The following is a 27,958-nucleotide window of genomic DNA, read 5'->3' as shown; positions in this document are numbered from 1 at the left end:
TTCTGGGTCAGATAAAAATCCTTTTTTCTTCACCCCGGAAGCACGTCATTCCTCTTGTCCATGTGACTTTCCTTCTGGGGCGTGGAGAAAATATTCTTTGCTCCTCCCTGCAGCTTCATCTAGCGGCCCCTGTGGTATCCAGCAGAGCTGTGGATGAAAACTCCATTGTCCATAATTCCGTGCTGGTATTCGGGGCACCTCCATGCCGCAGGGAGGGCTCCATCTGGCAGCCTGGGGGTATTGGCCGGGATGACTGGCCGATCGTAGACCATACCATCTTAAATAGTGATAGCATTATTGTAATGATTATGGATCTGGTTATGATGTCTCCTTGGCATTAAATTATACACAAAATCACATTTCAAAACAGCAAATTAAATGACACATATTGCATACAATGGATGGCTTTTAATTTAACGTGTTAAAGACAGTAAACATAATTCCTGTAAAAACAATTTTTATTGAGTAAAGCAAACATATGATAAGTTTTAGGTTTGTCAGATGGCTTCATCTAGGTATTCCTTTGTTCATATCGTAATGTACTTTAGTCATGAAAGTATACATAACTATTAATATTAAAATTATTTAGGGTTTTAGATAGGAGGTAGCCTGCTGAATCTAGATGCTGTCAAAACACAAATGTGGATCAGAGGTTAGTAGTTGTTGAATCACCCTGCAGTTCATAAACATTTTACTAAATTTCTCCTGGCTTCAAATATTTTTCTGTTGGAGATTCTTGTTTTTTTCTTAATTTTTTGAAAGTCATTCTTTTTAATTGTGATTTCATTTGTATGTTTTTGATGGGTTCTAGATCAAGCAACTTAGTAATCCTTTATATTTATGTAGTAGATTTCTCACTACTCAAAGTGCTTTACATAGTGAGTGGGGGGCCACTTCAACCACCACTAATGTGCAGCATCTACCTGGATGATACGGTGGCAGCCATTTTGCACCAGTACACTCACCACGCATTAGCTGATAGGTTGTGAAGGGGTGAGATGTAGATAGCCAATTAGAGGCAGGGGATGTTTAGGGGGGCAGAATGACTAGGCCCTAGTGGGCAATTTATTAAGGACATTGGGCTACACCCTACCCTTTACGAAGGATGCCCACAGAGAGTTAGGACCTTCATTTTACATCTCATCAGAAAAACAGCACCATTTTTACAGCATCGTGTCCTCGTGGTGCTGAGATATCACCCGTTGCATGGCTGCACTTGGGTCCTAATCTGAATCCTAAACTGGTTTGTCATGTGGTGGGTGCGGCAATGCACTGTATCAGTGCGTGCTCCTAACCTCTCTGTGTCCTTGTCAATGTACTGGGGCATTGGGATCCACAATCAGCGCTCCCATAATCAGCGCTCCCATTGGACTCACCAAAACCTCTTCTAGTATCAACCCAAGCTTTTCTTGGTTGGTCTGCCATCCAAGTACTGGCTGGGCTGAACCATGCTTAGCTTCAGGTGGATTACTTCTGAAGTGCATGTGGTATGGCTGCTGGACTTTGAATTTTCCTTTGTAGATTGTGTTTGTCAAACAACATTTGTCTTTCTGGTTATGACCTCAGCCAATTTTTTTTTACTCCCAATTTCATCTTCTAATCCATTGCTTGTTGCGCTTATGGCCTGACAAAATTTCACTTGTGGCAGAATGAGCTTCTTTTGAACATAGTGAGCTATGTTTATTCTTTTTGTGTGGAATGTTTATTCATAAACTCACTTTATCTCAATAAGGCCTGTCTCCAACTGTAGCACCACAGTCTTTACTAGAATGTATACTGCCTGTACTAAGGTGTGCTTAGACTCATCCAATAATCTATTTGTGTCATTGTCAAATTGGTCATCTCTGTCAAATTCTAATTCCATCACTCTGAACACAATGTAAAATTATTATTAATTAAAATTCACAGTCTGTTACTCATAAATAGTATATATGTACATTCATACTGTATTATGAAACATTTAATGGACAGAGGCAATACACTTTTCCGGCACAGTACTTCCCAGGAACTGGATTCGTGCAGTTATTTCATCATCTTATCTTTCATAGACAACATTCACTTTCTCTGTGTAGACTGAGTAAGGCTCAAAGTCTTGTAATTCCTGAAAAGCAAATCAACAAAGTGATATAAGACTCAGTGGTACTACAAAAACAGCAGTCCCTTACAGTAGTTTACTGATGCGTTATTTTCAGTATTGTTATGATCTAATAAAAAGGAATAGGCTAAATGTAATTAAAAACATGCAAGTACTCCCTATGAGGCCAGAAACTCATTAATTAAATTACCTATGAGGTCAGTCATTTAATGCCCCAACATCACAAAACGCCCTCAACATCAGTCATGTAACACCCATCGCATTAGACTATGGTTAACATTAGGGCCCCGTTACACTGTGTTTAAGATTAGGGTTTGTAGGAGGGTTATCTGAGTCAAAGGGTGTTTTGTGACTGACGTTGTAGGCATTACCTGAACTATGTCATACATATTGCAAGCTTCAGTTAGACTATTCTCTCCAGGGCTGGCAACGAGGCAAACACCACAGGCAGTGCTTTGGTCAGAGAGGCATAAAGAAACAATAATACTGTAATGATCAGGCTGGAGATGCAGAGGACCATGTGGATGGACAGCTACTGAGCACTGTGCTTTCAGAAGGCTTAGTGCATTACACAAATGAAACATCTGAGGGAGACGAGAAAGTCCCAGGAAAAAGGGTGGAAGAAGCGTGAGTGGTTTGAGTGGAGAAGGTTTTGGAACAGAAACGCTTTTGCTCGGCATTGGTGATGGAGAGTAGGAGTCACATGGGGCGGCTGAGGCACTGGTGTGGATGAGAAGAAGCAGCGCGTTGTGAAAAGACAGCATGGAGTGAACAAGTGAATAGAGGGGAGCGACAGTGAAAGAGCGTCATACTTCTGGGCTGTAACGCTGAAGCGGAACACAGTATAGAGGAATTAGATGAGTTTGAGTGCTATTAAAACTAAGATGATCACAGAGCTGCATTTATGTTGGCTACTCCAAGTAGTTTCATCCTTCTTGGACAGGTCACAACCACCTGAGGAGCATGTCTCTCTCAGGTCAGGACCCATGAGCATTACATTATTATTTCCATGGTGCACCAGTTAGAAAACACTTGTGTAGAGTATAATTATCAAGTTGTTGATAGTGATGAACAATTAAGGGTGCTATTTGCAGAGTTTTAATACAAGTTTTAATATATGCCCATTTAATAGTTGCTTATTCTTTCAATTAAATCAGTTTTCAGTGGTGTATTCAAAGTCAACAGATGTTTCGATCATTTAACTTTATTTTGACATGTCTGCTATGCTATGCCAATTTCAGAATGAATACATTGGCCTCATTTTCTTTTTGCCTTCTTTTCAACTTGCATTTTATGAAGGCATTCAAATTCATTTTGTACTTACTCAAGTATTTTGTTAAAAGTTCAGGTTTATGGTCATTGTTTAAGTGTAATTCCTTTGTATTGATTCTACATTAAATTTGTGATTCAGTGTGTATTTACTTAATAATTTATGTATTAATTTTATACTTACATGTTTCAACCTGATTAATTGTGAATAATCATGATCAATTACATACATTTATGTGATTAATTAGTTAATTAATTTGTTTGTGGCGTGAGTGCAGAAAGGGATTCTTTCTCATCATCCTGCCATACAGATGTTTTTTGTGCAAATTGTAGAACGATATACAGATACAACATCTGCAGCAAGATGTTCTTGCAGGTCTTTGGAGGTGATCTGTGGATTGTCTGTAACCATTCTCACAATCCTGCACATATGCCGCTCCTGTATTTTTCTTGGCCTGCCAGACCTGCTGGGTTTAACAGCAACTGTTCCTGTGGCCTTTCATCTCCTGATCACATTCCTTACAGTCGAAACTGACAATTTAAACCTCTCAGATAGCTTTTTGTAGCCTTCCCCTAAACCATGATACTGAACAATCTTTGTTTTCAGATTTCTTTGAGAGTTGCTTTGAGGATCCCATGCTGTCATTCTTCAAAGGAGAGTCAAAAGGTAGCACAACTTGCAATTGACCACCTTAAATACTTTTTCTCATGATTGGACACACCTGTCTATGAAGTTCAAGGCTTAACGAGTTAATGCAACCAATTTGGTGTTGCAAGTGATCAGTATTGAGCAGTGACATGCATTCAAATCAGCAGAATTACAAGGGGACCCAAATTTTTGCACATTTGATTTAATTTCATACAACTAAATACTGCTTTACTGAAAATCTTTGTTTGGAAAACACCCCAGTACTCAGATGTTCCTAAGAAATGAAAGACATACCACTGTTATCTTTTTTGTTGAAAGTAGAGTAAATTATTATGCAGGCTAAGAGAGGGGTTCCCAAACTTTTTCATAAGTCTTTTTGTTAGTTTAATTATAGCATGAAAAGTGAATCACATATTGATAAAAAGAATATTCAGCTTGTTTCATTGTAAGTGGTGTGGCGGGCCAGCCGGGATGGGGAGAGGGGCAGGCAGAGGAGACACAACTGCCACTCTTAAATAAAGCAGCCTCTGGGATGCTGGGGGAGGAGGGACTTTGGAAGGAGGTTCTGGGATAGAGTGTGTTTTACTAGGTTTGGTGGGTGATTTTTTGTTCAAGGATTGTTTTTTGTCCATACTATGTTTGTTTTTGGTTAGTTAATTCATAACAACTACAATTAATTGGACAATTCCCACCACTTGCTTGTGAGGTTTATTTGCCCACCTGGGAAGTGACACTACAATATACTTCTCTCTTATAGATGGTGGCTTACACATTATTTTATAATATTTTACACAAAGATTAACATTTTAAATAGCATGTAGTGTTTTTAAGGAATGTTGTCCATAGTAAATTTCTGTTTAATTTACTGATGGCTAAATAATGGTGGGCTATCATGGTAACACAATGATCAGTAGTATTACCTTTAAGATCCAATATCCTGGTTGTGGTTCAGTGTTCTTCCACATCCCAAAAGTGATTCTGTTGTAGGTTAATTGGCAATACCAAGCTGGCCAATTTTGAGTGTACACATGGAGGTGTGAGTCAGTAGGTCCTGTGATGGTTGGAACCATATTTATGGTTGGTTTCTGCCTTGCACCTGGTGTGGTTTGGGTAGACACTGGCCCCACTGACCCAGAAATGAACTAAGTAAGTCTGAGAATGTTATGGCTTCTACTTTTGTTCCTATTTTGAAAAGTTGTACAAAAATGTAATTGTTTGACTAAATATCTGATACAACACAATCCCTTTTCTTACGTGATTTATTTATTTTTTTACATAAGATTTTTAATAAATTTCATGAGTACAGTACCATCTAGTGGCCACATGGTACATTTTTCACAATCAACATGAAAAAGCATAAAACAACCAGGTGTGGTTCATCCTAGGACTGCAATGTGCTATATTTTTTCAATCCATTTCTACAATCAGACACCTAAATTGATTAAATCTGCTAAAATTTCTTGGATTTCACCTTTGTTGGGTCTCTATTGAATTGCCAAAACAATATTTTCAATTTGTTGTTGTATAGGCAGACAGGTAAACTGAAATTCACTTTACTGTTCATTAAATAGTGTGCTAAATATCATTTACATGTCCATATGTTTGTATTTTCATTTTTATTTTACTTTAATTAACTTTATTTTAAAATAATGGAATGACCCGTTAATAAAATAACTTTAGGACATATCCTCCTACAGAAAGATTAGTGTTGGAATGCGGAGGAAGCATTATTACTGTATATTGTCCACTTGCCTGAGTCATCCCAGTATCTGACAGCTCCCCAAGTCTTGAGAAGAAACTACTACCGTGGCCTTCAAACGTTTTGTCGCTTGCCCTTCATGGACACCATAAGCTACACTACACCATGAACATATTTCACAGAGTGGAAATGATGCTACTTGAGATAAAAGCTCACAATTCCACTTTTACTTGTTTACGTTCTACTGGCTCAGGAGAAGTCCCTGATGACCTCAAATATCCAAACTCAGGTGGATTCAGACCTCTTCTTTTGAGGAGTACAGATTTGATAACTGTTCATAAGCAACACACACTCAGTCTCCAAAAGTAAAACTCTGATATTTCAGGGTTTTATAAAGCCTTAAAATGCAGTGTTCCTAGGGGGTCTCTAAAAATCATGGCTTTCCCCCCTCATCTTCCAATACCTGGCTTAAAAAAAATTACTGGCCCAAAAGTCAACATTTCTTTGGTTAGTTTTGCGAGCATTCTCACGTTTTTTGAGTTATTGTTAAGGAAAAAAAGGATAATTAACTTAAAAACACAGTCTTTTTATATTAAAAGCTCTAAATTAAATTAAAATAAAAATTCTATTACTTCCTAATCAAATAACTAATCTTCCACAATAAAGGTACTTTTTCTCCGAGTGCTATAGTTTTTAGACACCTTTTTCCAAAAGAAAAGGCAGCATTAAACAACAAAATTCACATTCTTTGTTATTCAAATGATTTTTGTCAAGGTAGGGTGGATTTATAATGTGGCAACAGGAGAGTTCACCCATGGTCATTTTAAAGGTGGACGCTACACATATCTCATCACTTAAAGGAAAGCTGCTGGAAAGCCATTAAAATGTAGGACCCATAATCAAAGCTTTGTCAAGATTTACTTTTGTCGGGTCAAGGGACCAAACATAACATAGGATGGAAGAATTTTTCCTTTTCTTGGCTGACTAAGATGGATGTTTTTAGTTTAACAAAACTCACATGGATTCACCCAGTGGGAGCAACTAAAATTGATAGTGAGACTCACATGACTAGAAAGCCTGTTACATCTGCATTTGCAGCTCATTATTTCCATAGTCAATATTAATATCTTAGAAACCTCTAAAATTTCACAAACAATCCTGTCAGGGCAGTTTCTTGCTCATTTTTGGTGGTTAAGCTTCCTTTGTATCACTTTAAACTCTCTATTTTGTATTTTAATAAAAATCTGATCACTTGCATTCCATACCAAATGAAAGTTTAATATGTTGAATGAATGACAATTAAACTATTTTGATGACTGAAAAGTAGCCAAAAATGAAAATATATATAAAGAAAAAAAACATGCTAGTGAATAATTTTAATTTGTCAGAGAAACAAATAACCAGATTGTTGCTGGTTCAGTTTCTACCTTGTATTCACTCTAACACTGGGCATGTTGCTTAACATGTGCAGTATGTGTTCCAAATGTAAAAAAAGTATAGAAACTAATGTACAATGTGAATGTACTTGTACAACAAGGAAAACAAGAAAAAATGAATGTTTTTGATAATGAATGAAAACTTTGATAATGAACAAAGGAAAACAGTGCATCAGTGTATTGTTTTATTTTTGTACAAGTTTAGCCAAGCTTTACAATAATACCATCCCATTCTGAGTCAGACATCATTCCTTCATCAAATAAATATAAAATTCTGTAGTTTTCCAGTTTCCCTTCCAAATAGATGCACATGGGATCATATGGCAACTACATATTGGCCAGGTTAAAGTGAGTGTATTTGTAATGTACTTTTAATACTATTCCTTTTCTTGTTTTTTAACTCTTATGCCTTACACTGAGTCGACAGCACCTTCAATTTCATTGTTCGTTTTGTAAAAGTGACAATGACAATAAAGATTTATCTGTCTATCTAAAGTAGGATTAAATAAGTTTGGGAAATGGGTGATTGGAAAAATAAATGTGAGCAAGACAAGTTGCACTTACTATACAGCAGACAATGCAGGACATGTCCGTGTCAAGTCAGTAGGACATCTGTCAAGTGTTATTCCATCATTCAATTTTTAGCATCTTTCACAGCCAGCACCATAAAGGGACTCTTTCTACACAAAATATTTTATATTTCTACATAAGGCATTCAGTGCTGAGGTTGGGGTTGAGTCTATCCTGACAAAACTGAGCAAAAGGCAGAAACCAGCCTCACACAGGGCCAGTTAAGCTAACGTTAACTTTTTTTTGAGGAAGTGGGAGGAAAACCAGAGTATCTGGAAGAATATCCATGTAAACACAGGAAGAATGTCCAAGATTTCTGTAGTTAAGAACCAAACACAAAATGCAATTAGCTGGAAACCATGACCACTGTGCCACTCTGCTGCTTTGCTAATGTCTAAGACCACACACAAACAGGAAGATTTAGCAAATAATTAGCAGAAAAACATTTCTCTATCTCACTCATATCTCAGTAGTTAAAATGCTCTGCTATTCACAGGCTTATATAAATGTCTCTCTCTTACTATGGAGTGGTGCAAATTTAACCAAAAATTTTGAAAAGTTGGGAAAAGGTTTTCCAAGGGCTGGTCAAGTTCAGGAAAATATCCAAGTACTTCTGTGGCCTTCTTTTATCTATTAAAGTAATTTTTTCTTATCTTTTTGCTTATAGATTTACTTCCATTGAGATTTCCGCTTCCGTGCCACGCTGTTTATATTGTAAAACCAACCCACTTAAAATCAAAAGCTCGTATTGCAATTGACTCAGAATTGGATTATTTTGATTTTACATCTCTGGGATCTACATGGCATTCAGTAAACATGTATTATTTTCAATAAACCAAGTCATTGCTAAGATGGTTCTATTTAAATGAAAAACCAAAAGTAATAAGCAGCAATGTTTCTTTGAAAGCCCAATATTTTAAATAGCATACCTGATTTTGTCTGGACTGCTTCATTTCCAATAATTTTGATTTGCAGTAGAGTCTGTGGAGAAATTAATTGAATTAATGCAGTTCAGTTCATAATCATTTTAATAATTTTGTCTGATAACACCTCATTGCTGAAATCATTTTTGTAAAAGACAAAGCAATAGTCAAGATCTTCTGTGAAATGGTGACTATCCAGTAAACATAGTGGAAGATTTGAGTTAAATGGCTAAAGACACTTTAGTGAAATGTTTTTCATTTGCTGTTGTTTCTTATATTCTGTAAGTGCCTTGAGAAATATAAATAAAATGTATTATTATTAATGTTTTTCATTTGCACAGTGACATTTGTAAAATATAGCTAATTGGTTATTTGTCTTAGAAGTGAAAGATAACACAATTATTAGAAACTCCTTAAACATAGCTGGTAACTTGTAGGGAATATAAACCGTAATTGTGACAAGGCAGTGGGCATTTTTCACAATAAATGCTGGGCGTGGCTGAGAAGACCAGTTCGGGTACAAAAAACAACTTTTATTTGTCACAATTATATCACATTGTAGAAAATTATAACAAGACACTAAGATATTATTCTCCTACTCCTCTATTGCATGGGACTCTTCACCTTTCCTTCTCTTCTGACTCCTCTGTTAAAGCAGTACCCAGGAACTCTTCTAGTATTCTAGTATATCAAAGATATACTGCAGAATAACATCTGGGTCAGAGAGATGACAACAGAGAAGCTGCCCACGCAGGATCTCCCTCTAGCCACTCTGTAGGTGTTCAACAGGACTGCTAACTGCAACTACAGCTCCCATGCGGCCCTGCAGGATTCCAACCAGGAGTACTTTCAGTTGCATGATGCCACCTGCTGACACCCAGCTTAGTGGAGGCAGCAGGCAGCCCTCAATTGACTATCCCTTATTCTGTCTCCCCGTCTGGGGAATATATTGCTAACCATCCTGGTCAGGAGCCCCCTTCACAAAACACATACTTGTAGAGATTCAGGTCAGTACAAATTCTCCCTTAACCAATACATGGAATTAATCTTGGTTCTCACATCAACTTCACCCTGGGTTTTAGATGGTTTTCTACCATAATTTACTCATTTTAAAACAACCTATTTTATTTAGACCTGGACCTTACTATTTGAGGCACTGAATCTTTTCTACCTCATCATCTGTTCCAGACTTTTAAGTTTAAAATCATTTTCTCTCAGTGTGGCACAATTATTTTTCAGCTTACACTAATAAACAGACTGGCCTCACATTTTCTGTACAGTTCTCTCATATTAAGCTAAATTTGTGTTTCCATTAATGATGCCAGAATATGTAAGTCCTCAGCCAAAAAAGGAACCCTACAATGTGATATTTCATTACCACATACAGTAAATATTTGTCAACTTCCATAAGGTTCTTATTGTGAATGCTCTGTGTGGTGTTTTCCGGACATAAAATGTTCCTCAAACACTCCTACTTTTGACCTTTCTTTCATAAAGTTTAGGACCATCAAGAATGTTTTTGACACAACTGAGACATCAATCAAATATCTTTTTTTTTGAGCTATGTCTTCCACCTTGCTTCTGTTTCATGAATTCTTTTTTTTGTTTTGGGCAGCAAAGGTCATGAAAAATGGCTAAGTCAGACAAAACCCCTAGATTGCATGATCTCATTCTTAGACTCTGTATGACTTTTGCATTCTTGTACACTTTATAATGTTTTTATCAGGCAGTTTTGGGATGGTAGACCATTACTTAAACATTTTTGTATCTGAGCTTTATGAATAAATGAATAAGCCTCTTCCAGACTGATAATTTGGATCAACGTCAAGTTTGCAAAGGTATTCAAACAGCTGGTGCTACAAATTTTTTCATTACATTGATTGAACTATGGGGTATTTAACATTTTCAAGTCATTTAACTTGAATAATTTCAACTTGTTACTTTACATGTTAGCTGGATTTGCAGAAAATAGGAACTCATCAGACTTTGTCACCTTTGTCCACTCATTGTGTTGCCACAGATTGCATTTCATCACCTCCAGGCATGTGTTCTTCTGCCTATCGTAATAAACAGTGTTTTAGTTTAAGACTTCAGTGCAAATGTTTCCACCAGGTTCCTCGCTGCAGAAGACAAGTATAACAGAATATATGAGTAGGCAGTGGTTTAATAGAGCAGAAGGGGAAATGTAGCTAACAGGTTGGGTATGGAAGGCTCCTCCAAATGGTGTGGGTAAAACAGCTTCCAAGGTGGTATGCATCATTGGATAAACCCGTGCCACCAAAATAATTATTTCAAGCCACTAAAGTGGAAATGAAGAAGTATAATTGAGGACTGGTTATGATGAAATAAGAACTATCCAAATTCTGGCTGATCTATCTGAAATAAGTGTACTGGGTCCGATAAGGGTGCCTCATCCTTTAATTGTGAACTATGGATTAGCAGAGGAGGAGGAACATCTGCAGGCAAGCCTAGGACTTTCAGACAGTATTCCTGAGGAAAGTTCAGGGATTGAATCTAGACAATGTCCTAGAGTGTGACATTCAAAAGGTTTAGCGAATGTGAGGTAGTACAGCCAATATCAGAGAGGAGAAACAGAGAGACAGAGGGAAAGAAAGAATGAGAAAAGTCACTGAGAGACAGAGAGCTGTTGATGTTATAGGCGTTGTGTTTTACATTAACTCAATAAAAGAAATTATACAGTCAGCAAAAAGTGTGTGACTTACCCACTTTTGATGGATTTGTAATGTAGTTTCTGTGTGTTTAACGTTATGCAAGAATGATTGGAATCTGATTTAATTGTCATTGACAGTCTGTATATAGGTGGGCAGTCCGATTATATCATATTCTAGCCATACTACCCGTCTATGATGAGTTAAAATCTAAGTAATCAACAGAGACCTCAGCGTTAATGTTTGTTGTGCACCATGTAATGCATAGATTTATGTTATATACCATTTGGTACAGGATTTGCAAAAGAAAAGTAAATGTTTATGATGTGCCATCTATTGAAATGACAAAGACGTTTCAACAGAGAGTAGACAGGACAAGTTGGAAGCATGCATTGATAGCGTGTTGCTGCACCCACCACACACCGAACCACCTGGATTGGAACCAAGTGCAGCGGGTGACACCTCAGCAAACAAACAGACACCCTTTTGTTAAGGTGAATGCTTTTATGTCAGTTTACACGTAAATTTGTAGTTAAATATTTTCATAGCCATAGAAGTTGTTTTGAGAAATGTCATTAAAGATTGATGTTTTGGCACAAAAAGTGCAATTTATGTCCACAAAAATTATTTTGAGATATGTGTAGTGGCCTGCAGGTGGTGCTCAGCTCCTCAGCACCCGACACAGACAGATGCAGACACAAGTTCTTCAATGCACACTGGCTGTTTATCCATGAGAAATGCTTTTCAATCGTTACCTACAGCACAGTACCAAAACACAGTACAAGGCACAATAAAGTGCACCCAGGAGCACTTCCAGTAGTCAGTCAACATGTTTCAGAAGCACTTCTGGATGAGGTGGAAGCCCAATGAGGTAGGGCTCTGCAACTCCTGCAGCACCCCCTGGTGACAGTCACAGAATACAACAGGGATGTACCGAACTCCAACGCCCATGAAGCCTGTAGGAGTCTGTGGTGCTGCAGCAAAGCAAGGAGGCTGCCATCTAGTGCTCCGGGGGAGGTAATGACCTGCACATGTTCTCCCTCTTCAAGTTGACAGGCATCCCGGCCAAATAACGGCCCTGGCTGCCACAGTTTTTAAATTGTATTTTTTAATTCATTAAAAATCCATTAATGTTCATCATCTTTACTTTTTCTTATTTACATTAATGACATAGATTTCAGTACAGTTGTTAAGATTGTGAAATTTGCAGATGATGCTAATACTGGAGCAATGGCAGACAAAATGATACAAAAAGACTTGGACGAGCTTCAGAACTGGACGATTACCTGGAAAATGCAGTTTGAAGTAGAAAAGTGCAACGTGCTACACGTGGTCAAAAGAAACATCAGTTATAAATACAAGAGACACTGTCATGTAAGAAGCAACCTCTGAAAAGGAATTAGAGGTTTATATTGATGCATTTTTATTATCTATGCAATGTGCAGAAGTGATTAAAAAGGCAAATAAAATGTTATAGCATAAAAAATGTTGAATGTAATTCAAAAGACATTCACAGTAAGACCGCATCTGGAGTACTGTGTGCAGTTCTGATCACCATGCTACATGAAAGCCATAGAAGCATGTGAAGTTGTGCAGAGAAGAGCAACTAAGTGCATCCCAGGACTTAAGGGCATGTTGTACTCTGATAGACTCAGAGAATTAAACTTGTTTAGTATCAAGCAGAGTAGACTTTGTCAGAACCTCATTCAGGTATTTAAAATCCTCAAGGGCATAAAGTACATACAGCACAATTCTTTCATCTTAACAGTAAATCACATACTTGAGGACACCTGAAGAATTTAAGTTTGATTGGTCTCGTCCGATGCGAGAGATGGACGTCTGAAGTGGAGCTCCGCTAGCAGTGGTGTTATCTATACTAATAAAAGGCAAAGCCCTCACTCACTCACTCACTGACTCACTCACTCACTGACTCATCACTAATTCTCCAACTTCCCGTGTAGGTAGAAGGCTGAAATTTGGCAGGCTTATTCCTTACAGCTTACTTACAAAAGTTGGGCAGGTTTCATTTCGAAATTCTACGCATAAGGGTCATAACTGGAAGCTATTTTTCCCCATATAATGTAATGGAGTCTTGAGTTGGAGATGGCCGTGGGGGAGTTTCGTGTGACATCATCACGCCTCCTACGTAAGTGCGTAGAGAACAAGGAAGAACAAACAGCGTTGAGCACAAAACGCCATTTCACAATTGAGAAGGCAGAAAAACATTATGAAGCAAATGATGCATACAAGCATATTCATAAGTACAGCTACTGCGGAAACAAAGCACGGCGTGAACCGTAAGTTTATATTAAATTAAGTTCATAGACAGGCTGCCACTAGCGTTTTGTAATTTAGTGCCTGCCCATATAAGGCCGTCCATCAGCGGCAATCCAATACAAACACTGCCGGTAAATGTTCACGGGTGAAGGACTGTGCTTATGCAGAGGAAGATGAGATGGTCAGGGTGGTGTTTGGCACAAACTCATTGAAACTGCGAGAGAAACTTTTAAGTGCGGGTCTTAGCTGACATTACGAGATGGCACCAGTACAGCTGGGAACCTTCGATGCAAGAACACCAAGCGGCTCCGTGAACTGGCGCAATGCGCAGACAAAAGCAACAGTTCCAAAGAGTGCTGAACAAAAACCGAATTACACAATTGAGAAGGCAGCAAAAAAATATGAAGCGTCTTATACATACAATCATATTCATAAGTGCAGCTACTGCGGAAACAAAGCACACGGTGGAAAAAGTGAATGTCCTGCTAAAGGAAGACAGTGTAAAAAAACCCGTGCATGCAGTTTGTCACATCACAGATAAAAGGAAGACGAGCTGTTTATTGATGCAGTAAGGAACTAATCGATGAATGAAACCTCTTATCTTTACAGCGATTGACAAACACGGAATGTAACTTGAACACATCCTACAAATACGAGCCTGATTGAAAGAAATAATGATAATCAAATCCTTGATGACAGCAACATTCAATAACACTCACAAAACAATTACTGTATATTGACAATCATGTTACGTTATTTTTAAAATGTTCCCTTTTCTTTTCATAACTTCTACTTCTCCACTCGATACGGGTATATATATATAAATGTATATATATACCCGATCTACAATACATACTTTAGCATAGACAAGCCACGCGCTGTGGCTAATTGTAGAGTCTTAAGCCTCTAACGCCGACATTGAGGTTCATTCGAGAGGGTGTACTGACTATGTACGCGCTACCGATTCATTTTACCTTCGCATCTCCTTGGTTTGGGGCGTATGAAAAATATTAGGTTAGCAGAATCATGTTACGTTATTTTTAAAATTTTCCCTTTCTTAGCACAAGCACAGCTGAGAAGCTTCGATGCATGTACTCCATAGCGCTTAAAAATAACGCATTTAATCACACTTTCAATTCCAAGCAAGCGGAACTTTTGTCAATGCATGATTTCCTGGTACATCCATTACACTGATGCACACATCACAGCTACAAAAATGTTAGAGTCGGAATAAAGCGCGTTCCTACGACTGATCATTTCGACTACCCGGCGAAGCCTTGATAAAAGCATGGTTTTGTGCACACTGAAAAGCAAGCAAAATTAGATGCATTACAGAAAGCGGACTTTGTGGCTCTTACTGGGGATCATTGGACTTCCGTGACCGTTAGTAATTCTAAATACATCTAATTACAAAATGTTCAATGATCACACTGTTTTAGCCTAATGTACAAAATAATTTTGGCTAATGTTACTCAGAGTTTAAAGAGTAAGCTGGTCAAATTACCTTTTATGTTTCTGACTTATTTTTTAAGAAGAAAACTGCACTTTATGTTGAAATTTTGGTTATTATTATTTAAAGACAATACTATTCTGAAAATGTACTTAAAATACTTAAACTACCACTTTATTTTTAAGTCTGCCCAATTTTAACCAGGGATGATATTTTTGTTTCTGTTTTGAATTCAAATGCAGTTTAAAGCTTTTTTTCAGAAATTAAAACAGCTTCAGTTTACAATATTCATGTCCATGTCTATTATTTGATTCTGTAAGCCCACTAAAACCGTTTTAAATTAAAAAAAAAAACATTTGCGATTTGGGGCAAATTTACGTGTGCGATTACATACGATTAATCAAGATTAATTCTTACACAGCCTCTAATTAATTGGATTAATTTTTTAATCGAGTCCCCCCTAATATATATATATGTAGATATATATATGTAGATTTATATATATATGTGTATATACAGTATATATGTAGATATGTATATGTTGTATATACAGTATGTATATATGTGTGTGTGTATATATACAGTATGTGTATATATGTATATGTATATATATGTATGTGTGTATATGTATATATATATAACTGTATATGTATGTGTATAGATGTGTATATATATATTTTTATATATATTTTATATGTATATATATGTTTATATATGTGTCTGTGTGTGTGTATATATATATATATATATATATATATATATACCAGCAACACTCATGACAATGACAAAACAATTACATTGTCAATCATGTTACGTTATTATTAAAATGTTTCCTTTTCTTTTTACTTCTCCGCTGCCAACAGGTATTTTGCTATATATATATATATATATATATATATATATATATATATATATAATATAAATAGATAGATATGACAACAACACTCATATCAATGACAAAACAATTACATTAACAATCATCTTACGTTATTTTTAAAATGTTTGCTTTTCTTTTTCATAACTTCTTTAACACAGTACTTCTCCGCTGCAAAGCGCGGGTATTCTGCTAGTTTTTCATATTATTTACTTATTTTCCTGATATATCCCGTATCTATTCAATCCAAGGAGACTGCTACAGTATATGTAAGCATATATAAATATGGCCAACAAGAAAGGGGGTCCGAAAGAATCGAAAACTAAAGCTGCACCCAACCTAAGATCAGCAAGCCCTAGTTCAAGATACGGTCTTTCAGAGACAGACCTGGATCAGATGGACGAAAGCACAGACTCCTCGGGACCACGGTCCGCTACATCGTCACTGGCTGAGAGTGAAAAGGGGAGCAAATGTACGATCATGAGTGCAGATCTTGATAGCTCGCCTATTGGAGAAGAACACCTGAAACTGGAGAAGGCCTTGCGGTCCGGGGCTTCAATTGCTCCATGCGAGCCGGGAATAGCGGCTACAGTAGAGCCTGCCGCTTCACCTACGGCACAAGAAAGCACAATTGAAATGTCTGAGCTGAAGGTGATGTTCGCTGAGCTCATACAAGATATAAAGAAAAGCGAGAAGGCAAATGAGAAAGCAAGAGCAAAGGCACATGAGAAACTGAGACAGGAATTGAAACAGGAGTTGGTGGAATTGAAACAGGAATTGAAACAGGAGTTGCAACAAGCAAACGAAACGCAGGGGCTGATGCTGGAACAGGCAAATGAAAGGCTGCGACAAGAAATGCAACTGGAGATGCGACTGGTGCTGGGTAAAATTGAAACGCTTACTGATCAATTGGAGGATCTCAAGGAGACATTCACGACTAGGATTGAAATAGCCGAAAATTTAGCTGCCAGTGCCGAAGAAAAAGCAGAAAATGTCAGCTCCAAATGCAAAAAACTCGGAGACAGACTGGCTTCTTTGGAAGATGGAAGCAGAAGGTATAATGTTAGAATTGAAGGTCTGCCTGAGAATTGAGAAAGTCCAAACCCAGTGAAATTCGCAGCTGAACTCTTCTCTAAAATAATCGGGGAGGACTTTAAAGCAGAATCTGAGATAACAGCGGCTTATCTCGTACGTGGATCAAATACCGTTTGATCCAGATCTTTTATTATTCGCTTTGAAAGATTATCATTTAAGCTAAAGGTGATGGCACTCCTCAGAGACAAGCAAGATATTATATATGAGAATAACCGTATTCATATCTTCCCTGACTTCTCTCCAGCAACAGCTACTAAACGCGCAGCCTTCTACAACATTAAACAGCGGTTACGGCAAGCCAGCGTCCGGCCAAACTGACAGTTGAATTGCAAGGTCAATTCTATTTCTTTGCTAGCAAGGAACAAGCAGAAATGGAATTAAGAAAGCTGATCCCGGGACTATTCTGATACATAATGGTGAGTCATGGCCGTTAATGATATATAGCAAGGACTAATAATCTACTGTCTGATCTTTTTTGTTTAAAATATGGGTTTTTATCATCATATATTCTCATTATTACTTAGTATTACTAGGGCGCTATCTGTCTATGTTTTATTGTGCTTAATTACTTTTTTTATTTTATTTTATCTCTGCCCTAAACGAGACTGTTCAACATCAAACCCTTGGTTTATGGTTATTGCTATTATTGCATTGCTTGGTGTGTGGGTGTGTTTGTGTGTGTCCTGTGGTGGGTTGGCACCCTGCCCAGGATTGGTTCCTGCCTTGTGCCCTGTGTTGGCTGGGATTGGCTCCAGCAGACCCCTGTGACCCTGTGTTCGGATTCAGCGGGTTAGAAAATGGATGGATGGATGAACTTATTATGCTTATTTTGGACAAATTTCCAACACTATCCCCTGGGTTTATTGTCTGGGTGTATTATCTTAATGCACTAAGATTGCTGAAGACTATATATTTTAAATGTACAATTTTTTTTTTCTTTTAGACTATTTTGGTAATAGATATCTATCTTTTAATCCTAAAACACTGCTGCATGGGGTTTTGTTTTGCTTTGGACGTGCTCTGTCTCTGGGTATGTCAGAGGACTGGGACTGTGTGAAGTGGGCTCTAGCCTCACTTGGGGAGGCAAAAAGGGAGGGGAAAGAAAGAGGGCAGGCTTGATCTATACCTAATCTATCCTCTTAATCTTTATAATTATAACTACCGATGTAATAATAAGCTACATGGCAACAACTCTAGGGGAAATAGGAAATTAAGGCCGAAGCTGTCTCACTTCCAGTTAAGACTATAAAATGACATCAAAAACTCAGAGTCAATGTCTCCATGATGGGACAGTTAATTTTGGGAGCTGGAATGTTAAAGGCTTGAATCGTGAATTACAGAGAAAGAAAGTACTTTCTCACCTAACAGGTCTAAATGCTAAAATAGTATTTTTACAGGAAACCCACTTACTAAGTAAGGATCAGTTCCGGCTGCAAAAAGACTGGACTGGCCAAATGTTCCATTCTAGTTTTACAAAGAAAACTAGAGGTGTAGGAATTCTCATACATAGAACAATCCCATTTGTAGCATCAGATGTAGTATTGGATCCTGAAGGGAGATATGTAATGGTCATGGGAGATTTATCTAACTGTAAAATGATCTTGATTAATGTTTATGCAACTAATGTCGATGATAAGGAATTTATACAAAATTTATTTGCATCCATTCCAAATCTGAACACTCATAAAGTTATAATGGCTGGTGACTTTAATTGTATTCTAAATCCACTTTTAGATAGGACTTCTTCCACAGGGGGAACAGCATCTAACATCGCAAAGATAATTACAAAGTTTAAAACTGACCACAACTTATCAGAACCCTGGAGGTTTTTAAACCCAAACTCAAGAACATATTCTTTCTACTCACCAGTACATCATTGCTACTCAAGGATTGATTACTTCTTTATAGATAATAACACTCACCCTGCAGATGGCGTCTCAACCCGCTTCTATTAGCAGACGAGAATTGTACAGAATTTATATCCAAACAAATCCAATTCTTTCTAGAGACAAATACATCCTCAGAGATCTCTGCAGGAACACTCTGGGAAACTCTTAAGGCCTACTTAAGAGGACAGATTATCTCATATCTTATCCACAGAAATAAATTTGAAGCAAAGAAAGTAGCAGAGATAAAAAGGGAAATTACTAGAATAGATGAAGAACATGTCAGACTACCAAACGAGACTCTACATAGGAAAAGGCAGGCTCTACATTCAGAACTAAACATCTTGACAACTAAAGAAACTGAACAACTAATTTATAAATCCAGACACCATTACTATGTACATGGAGAGAAAGCTAATAAGCTTTTAGCTCAACAAATTCACAAGCAAGAAGTGCGCAACGCAATCTCAGTAATCACCAACGCAAAAGGAGTTAAAATCGTCAACCACAAAAATATAATAAAAACACTTTCAGAAACTACTATGAATCCTTATATACTACTGAGTTTAAAGAAGACAATACACATTACAATTACCAAAAATAGACACTCTTAGTGCGGAGGAACCTGAGAAACCTCTGGCGTTATCATGATTACTAGATGCTATAAAGTCACTCCAAGGTAAGAAAGCAGCAGGCCCTGATGGCTACCCTGCAGAATTTTACAAGAAATTCTCAGCTCAGCTAGCTCCTTTCCTATTAGGAATATTTACAGAAGTAAGAGATAACCAATCTCTTCCTCAGACCTTTCGCCAAGCACTAATCACCGTTTTTCCAAAACAAAATAATGACTTATTTCAATGTGCATCATACAGACCAATTTAACTTCTGAATAACGACGTTAAAATACTCTCTGAAATCATAGCTAGAAGGATGGAGAAAGTGCTCCCCTCTGTAATATCACAAGACCAAACTGGATTTATTAGGGGCCGACACTTCAAATCTTTGACGCCTGTTTAATGTAATATACTCACCAACTAAATCAAACACCCCAGAAATATTATTATCATTGGATGCAGAAAAAGCATTCAATATGATTGAATGGAAATACCTTTTTACTACACTGGAGAAGTTTGGGTTTGGCCCAAACATTTGTGCATGGATCAAATTACTGTATACTAACCCAGAAGCTTCAGTTTGCATCAACAACATTTGCTCAGACTACTTTAAACTAGAACGTGGCACAAGACAAGGATGCCCCTTGTCACCGCTGCTGTTTGCGATTGCCATTGAACCACTGGCAATACATTGTTGAAATACTGATCAGATAAAGGGGATTAGCAGAGAAGGACTAGAACAGAAAATCTCATTATATGCAGATGATATGGTACTGTATATATCGGACCCAGAAAATTCTGTGCCTGCAGTCCTAACAGCTCACACAGAATTTCAAAAGATCTCTGGCCTCTGAATTAATCTGCATAAAAGTGTACTCTTTCCAGTGAATTCTCAAGCATATAATATTAGATTAGATACTCTACCTTTTATCATTGCAGAACATTTTAAATACCTAGGGGTAAACATCACAAGTAAAGTTATCCTGGACACAAATAGAAGAACATACACAGGCTTGGTCCACAATAGAAGTAAAATCCTGCAGTACTTCTTTGTATTCCTTGCTCTGTGCTCCAATAAACACACGTTATCTGCAATACACTAATAACCCAATTGTGCTCCACTCACTTAGAATACGGAACCAATGTAGAAAGCATTTTAAGACGGAGAAGCTTCTATCTGTGGCACCTCTGCAAGAGAACCACCTCTTTCGCAAGCATATGCAGTTTTTATATCTGGAACAAATTTGGAATTAACTTGCTTAGAGATCTTTATATAGACAACGTCTTTGCATCCTATGAACAATTACATTCCAAATTTAACATTCCAACTACACATTTCTTTCACTATCTTCAAATCAGGAACTTTGTTAAACAGAATCTCCCGATTTTTCTCATCTTGCACCCACATCCATGCTGGAAAAAATATTGCTCAATCTCAAGGACTTAGACACCATCTCTACAATATATAAAATCATTTTACAATCCCTCCCTTTCAAAGATCCAAGAGGTCACTGGGAAAAAGATCTCTCAATTAATATATCAGAAAAGGAGTGGAAAGTAGCAATGCAGAGAATTCACTCAAGCTCCATATGCACAAAGCATACAATTATACAACTCAAAATTATATATCGAGCACATCTGTCTCGACTAAAACTCTCCAAAATGTTTCCAGGGCATGATCCAACCTGCGAACGTTGCAACCAAGCCCCAGCCTCACTGGGTTACATGTTCTGGGCCTGCACCAAATTAACATCATTCTGGACGAAAATTTTTAATTACCTTTCAGACAGCCTTGGACTCACAATCCCTCCTAACCCATTAACAGCTGTGTTTGGGGTTCTTCCAGAGGGGCTTAAAGTGGAGAAGGACAAACAAACTGTGATTGCATTCACTACACTTTTGGCATGCAGACTTATCCTGATAAACTGGAAGAACTTAAACTCTCCTCTTTTAAGCCAGTGGGAAACTGATGTGTTATACTATTTGAAATTGGAAAAAATCAAATACTCAGTTAGAGGATCCGTACAGACTTTTTTCAAAACATGGCAGGATCTAATCAGTAATATTTTAAAATAATCTCATAAAGCACAGAGAATCTATTAATTTAGGTATGTTTATAGGTCTTACATTTCATGCTGTTTGGCTTACTCTCTCTCTTAGAGGTGGGGATCGATTTGTTCTTAACTCAAATTTTCTTTATGTAAAACTTGATTGATTTGTATGGAATGCAATAAAATTAATAAAAATTAAAAAAAAAAAAAAAGAATTTAAGGAGAAGTGCATATTCGACTGGAGCTAAGTAGCACTTCTTTACGCAGAGAGTTGTGGGAATCTGGAACAAACTACTGAGACATATAGTAGAAACCTTAACAACTTTTAAGAAGAATTTGGATGAGATATTGGAACAGGCTTGATGGTCTGAATGGTTTCCTCTTCCTTTTGTCAAATGTCTTATGTTCTTATGTAAAAAATAAGCAAAAAAAGTATTTATTTTCCTTTTTTTCTTTGTAAGATGAGAGTTGTGGGCTGTAACAGTGGACCTGGTGTGATTAGCTTGTAGATAGTCATTAAAGAAAGTGTGCTACTATAAAAAAGAAATGCCATGAATAACTTTTAGCCATGTATTTATCTTTATGATTGTATATGTTTAAATATTTTATCATCATTATATACCCAAAGCCTTGAAGAACAAGTTTAGTTTATCTAATGAATTTGTTACCATTTGTTTATGCATATTTTCACCATATCCTTACATATGTTCAAAGTTACTTATTTTAATGTTTCTCTGAACAAATAAAAAGCAGCATATGATTTTGATCTACATTTTTCTTCCATATTATTGTAGCTAAGTGTGTGCCAAAAAGAAAAATATGAAACACTCAGTAATCACTGGAATATGCATTTGATGATATCGACAATCAGATTAGAAAAAGAATTGTAGCCTATCATTCTGGCAGTCAGTAATTGTACTTTTAACACATTATTGGTAAATCTTATAATAAAAATAAAATGACATGTGTATCTTAATTATTAAATATATTTCAAATTAAAATAATGTACATAATATTTCCTTTTTAGTAGTAATTTTGGAGGCAGTGGAACATGCAATATTGCCTGACAAGAGACATTATGGCCCTGAAGTACAAACACCGGCGTAACATTCCATGAAGTGAGAGGGCCTCCACACTGAAAGGGTCTTCTAATCAGACATGCACAGGCAGCCACAAAATTATTGTTTAAATTTTTTAAAACTAATACATTAATTAGAAATGAATATTTGTGCATTTTTAGGATAAAGAAACAGAAAAAGTGGTGTAACATGTTTTGTAATGTCACAGGCAACAGAGGGGTGGGTGTGAGAACACCTGAAATCTGCTAGAAGACAATGAACATTTCATTCCTATATCTAAGTGGTGCTTTGAAACTCACTAGCAAGCAACCAAAGATAATGTCTCTGATTAAATCATCAGTGGAAGAAAGTGCTGGTAAAATGCTACTAGTGTCTTCCATGGAGCAGATCTTAGCCAAATAGGCTTCTCCTCCATGCCCTGCTCTTCCCATTGCAGGTGACCACTTGTCTAATAATAAGGATGTGCCCAAGTGACCTGCAGGCTGCACACCCATAAATACTGTACAGTATTTAAACAGAAATCAGTAAGTAGCTACATTGGCATCTCAAAATGTTTCATTATTTCTATTTTAATGAGCACTGAGGTGGAAAAATCTGGCACTTACCAAATAGCAGCTAAACTCATTTATTTAACAGTTACAACCCATCTCTCCATACCTTGTAAATATCTCTAGTTGTACTTTCCTGCTGTTATGGGCCACTGGAAATACATCATAAAATAATAAATGTGCACTTGATAGAGCTACCCCTTGTGACGATGTGGGTTCTGGCTCCACGCTCCCTTGGCTGTTTGGGAACCCTTGAACCCAACACCGTCGATAATGTTGCCGAGTGAGCTAGTCAATGGAGGCAAATTACTGAGCAAGGGGAAGGTAGAAAGTGTAACAGTGCTTTTATTAAAAATCAACAAAACAAAAACAAGTGTTCAAATAAATAGTGCAGATCTTCAATAAATAAATAATCCATTAAATGAACACGTGGAGGTTAAAAAATCATTAAATAGAAAAAACAATCCTTTAAAACGTGAGGTTAAATCTTCTTGTGGAAGCAGTCTTTAAAACAATAACAAATAAATCCGGTGCTCTTTTGTTAGCGTCTCACCTGCTAATCCCGTTTGGGCATCGCAGCAGGCAAGACGCTCTCTGCAGCTGCCCTCCTGAAACACACGCACGAGACTGGAGACCTCCCGATCCCTGGCTTCGGTATGGCACTCATCCCAGTCCCGAGAACTTGGTTTCCCACAACGGCCAGGTCGCTCACGTTGGGGATTCCCACCACCAAGTCTCCCAACTTCCGCTGCCTTTCAATGGCCTCTCCGCGGCCAGTCGCCTTCCCTGGTCACTCCCGCTACCTGATCGCTCAGCGGGAGCGATATCAACACAAACGTCTGGGTGTCGGCCTAACACCCAGCTTCAACGCAGCTGCCCACGAAGCGCATTCGCCGCCCGTCCGCTTCGCTCTTGGGCTCTCTCTCTCTCACCGACCTGCTTCCTCTATTGCTCCCGATAACCTCCGTCCTCTCCTTTCCTTTTTCTCCCCGATCGTTTTTTTACACCTCCCACAACCGACTCGCGCTTCTTTTTAAAATGACGAGGGCCACAGCAGCTGCAGCATTAGCCACGGGACAATCATGAATGTGGGCAGTTCCTCACCTGTGCACTAGGTGAGAAACGCCCACACCCTACGGATCGTCCCGCGGCTCACTATGGCCCAACGTCCCCTCACTAAGCCGCGAGCACATTGATTATTTATTTAAAAATGGCCTTTACTCCACGAGCTGTGGACCCATAACACCACACCCCTGCACTATCCCCTCACACCTATCGCATAGCGTGGCCAAGATGAATGATAGTCCTTCATTGTCAGGCTTTCTTTCTGCGATCCGCCAAGGATCAGCCACTGTCTTTTGAACTGGGCTCCTAAGTATTCTCTCTTTTTAAAGATAGTATCCATCTGCATTTATAAATATTACCAGGGTTGTAAAATGTAGGCCTTTCCAAAATTTGTGGACTACAGCACTCCACATACATATGAGGCAACTTACTGTCAATCAGGCATCCTGCCCAACTCATCATCAGTGCAATCTGATTGCCTGTACATTGTGTTAGCACCACAGCAGTTCTTTTCTGAATTGCAGCAAATTGGCCATGCACAGCATACAGGTTTAATTTAGTGGTTGGAAAAACATTTATTTGAATAATTTCTGACTTCATTGGAGAAGCAGAGAAATTTGAAATATTTTTTTTGACCAATACAGTCATGGCCAAAACGTTTGAGAATGACACAAGTATTGGTTTTCACAAAGTTTGCTGCTTCAGTGTTTTTAGATCTTTTTGTCAGATGTTTCTATGGTATACTGAAGTAGAATTACAAGCATTTAATAAGTTTCAAAGGCTTTTATTGACAATTACATTAAGTTTATGCAAAGTGTCAATATATACCTCTGGTGCAGATTATGGATTAGTTATGGATTAGTTTACTGTTTCAAATTTATCTTGAGTCAGGCTATTTCAACTTGCATATCTTGCCTAAAGTATTTTCCTCTTTTACATGTCAGGCAACTGCTCCTGTTGTGAAATAGATCCTCAGTCGTCAGTCCAAGCTATTGAAATGGCAGTAGAGTGATGTACGTGTGTCTGCATCTTATGTCTGACTGTGCTACCTGTGTGGTGATCTGAGGAAATTTCAGTCACATATAATATACTCCACTGTTACAAAATAGTTAATAAATAAAAATGTGATATCTGTCTCCTTGATTAAGTAAATAAAACAAAACGGTTAACCCAAACCCAGAGCACACCTGAATGTTACACCATGCATACATTTTCTAGCTTCTTTCAAAAGTAATTTTTTTTTGCCACAATTACAATAACTAAGACATGCAAAACAATAAAAAACATTTTGTCAATTAAATGTCATTAACAATACTTGCACACTTTTCCAAAATTAAATTTTTTAAAAATACGTTAATGCAAACAAGATTTAGTTTATATTGTTACCTTATATTAAAAACAATTCCTGATGTTTGATTTGGGATATGATGTAAATAATTAGCAGTACAGTCGTGCCTCTAAAAAATGCAATTTTTTTCTATAGGTGATCTGATGTGCTTAAATATCTGCCCAGTAAAGTGAATGTTTATTAATCACCATATTACAGGTCAGTGTGCCAGTCTGAAAGGTTAAGTCTTGCCAACTAAAAGTGTCCTCCCTTCATCATCTTCTTGTACGGTATGGAAAGTCACTTCAAATTAATTAAGGTTGTACATTTTACCTACAGAAAATCACAAAGTCGAAGGTGCGCCAACAGCGTAGAGTGACAGGTGTAACTTCTTCACATATTGAAGAGGTCTGAATGGACTTCCATTTTTAAAATTTCTAACAAAGATCAAATTTGTTTCATATTTAAATATACAGTATGTTGCATTCTCCTGTATTTCAATAATCCCTTACTAAATGACAAATAATGTTATAGTAATAGTTAAAATAAAGTCCAGTAACATTTGAGACAAATATTAAAATGCTCACAAAAACAGCTAGATTTTTTTCTCACAGGTAATATAATACAATATTTGTTTGAATGGTAATCCTGATAAGATGTATTACTCACCTCATCAAAACCAAAAAAATAAGAAAGGCCACGAGAACACCAGCGCCTACAGAAAGATATGTGGTAAGACTGAAGTTATTATTCTCAGAGGTACCTTTGTGTCCTGCAAAAAAAAAATCTACATCCACATGTAACTTACTTTAACAACAACTGCGTAACTGTACAGATTCTGCTTTCAGGTCAAAGCCATGGCTCCTGGTTTCTAGGCTAAAAATGGTATGAAATTCTTGTTTTCATATTTTTCTTTAGTAAACTAATTTAAAAAGAAATACAATTAGCATTTTGCACTTTGCTGTTAAATTTTAAAACAGATGTTCATTTTATATAAAGTGAATTCAGATTACTGGTCTAAAAGGCTGACAGGGCTAATTCTGAAAATAATTTCTTCATAATTAGTCATGGAAAATACTAACAAGTGAAAAGGATTTTAATAAATAACATTACTGTTTAGGCCCATTTCTGAACTAATTTGTTTAGCAATTAGAAATCAATAATTAACTAGAAAAAAGAATCCAGATTTAAATCAGGGGTTCTGAAAGATCAGGTAACAAACTAGAAAAATAAACACTTGTAACACAAAGGCTCTAGGGTATTAAAAGAAGTGACATGAAACAATTGCCCAGAAATTCTTTGAAAAACTTTAGTATATGGCTGTGCATGTCTGAATTTACACTTTAAATCTGCCATTTATTTAACTTGTCCATTCACTTATTCATTGCCAACAGTTTTTATTTAGACTTAGCACTGCAGTGACATGGTAGGGACAATCCCAGAAGGATTAACTGCAAGTGGATCCAACCCTACTCTGTATTACAGGACACCTTCATGAGCACACTCACAGGCATTCAAATGAAGGGGCAATTTACAGCCAACCAGTGTGTGTTTGGATTGTGGCAAAAAACAAAAGATGTGGACAGCCCCACTCCACACATAGGGGAGCTGTGAAACTAGGCCTCCATAACTGGGAGGTAACAGTGCCATCCATTAACAGTGCAGCATCCATTAAGTTTATATTGATTTTGTGTATAAATGTGGTATGACTAAACTAAACCACAAAATAACATGCAATAACCATAAAATAAAATGATTAATACAAAAACCCCATAAAATATGCATTTTAATTAACTTGTAATCAGCATTATCATTTTATGTTTCTTTATAAAATGTATTAAATGACATTAATATTAGTTCATTTTACACATTGACTGATGCATCTACTTGTCTTGAGTTTATTACTCCATTTATTAACATTGTACAGTAATCCCTCGCTATATTGCGCTTCGACTTTCGCGGCTTCACTCAATTGTGGATTTTAAATGTAAGCATATCTAAATATATATCTCGGATTTTTCGCTGGTTCGCGGATTTCTGAGGACAATGGGTCTTTTAATTTATGGTACATGCTTCCTCAGTTTGTTTGCCTAGTAGATTTCATACAAGGGACGCTATTGGCGGATGGCTTAGAAGCTACCCAATCAGAGCATGTATTACATATTAACTAAAACTCATCAATGCTAAAAGAAATTCTTCCCGTGTGGTGCTTAATTGTTTGCTTGTCTCTGCCTCTATCTCACCCTCTCTGACATTCTCTGCGCCTGACGGAGGGAGTGTGAGCAGAGGTGCTGTTTGCAAAGAAGCTGTTTGCCTAGTGGATACGGACGCTCCTCTAAGAAATGCCGCTTTATCGCGGTGCTTCCGCATACTTAAAAGCAC

At 37.3% G+C, this 27,958-nt stretch overlaps 1 protein-coding gene across 1 annotated transcript in view; it reads right to left on the bottom strand.

Annotated features, from left to right (window-relative positions):
* Positions 1-1,261: 1,261 nt before the first annotated feature.
* The window catches only part of LOC120522888, a 42,047-nt gene continuing 15,350 nt past the window's right edge, over positions 1,262-27,958 (bottom strand). The window contains exons 3-5 of the mRNA XM_039743648.1: positions 26,246-26,348; positions 8,648-8,699; positions 1,262-2,101 (exon numbers count right to left, since the gene is read on the bottom strand). Of these exons, the coding sequence (XP_039599582.1) occupies positions 2,036-2,101; positions 8,648-8,699; positions 26,246-26,348 (221 nt within the window). The 3' untranslated portion in view covers positions 1,262-2,035. The remainder of the gene's footprint in view (positions 2,102-8,647; positions 8,700-26,245; positions 26,349-27,958) is intronic.

The sequence above is a fragment of the Polypterus senegalus genome, chromosome 2 (assembly GCF_016835505.1).
Source record: "Polypterus senegalus isolate Bchr_013 chromosome 2, ASM1683550v1, whole genome shotgun sequence".
In the NCBI taxonomy this organism is placed as follows: domain Eukaryota; kingdom Metazoa; phylum Chordata; class Cladistia; order Polypteriformes; family Polypteridae; genus Polypterus; species Polypterus senegalus.
The sequence above is the reverse complement of the archived record's forward strand: the minus strand, read 5'-3'. Positions and strand labels throughout refer to the sequence as shown.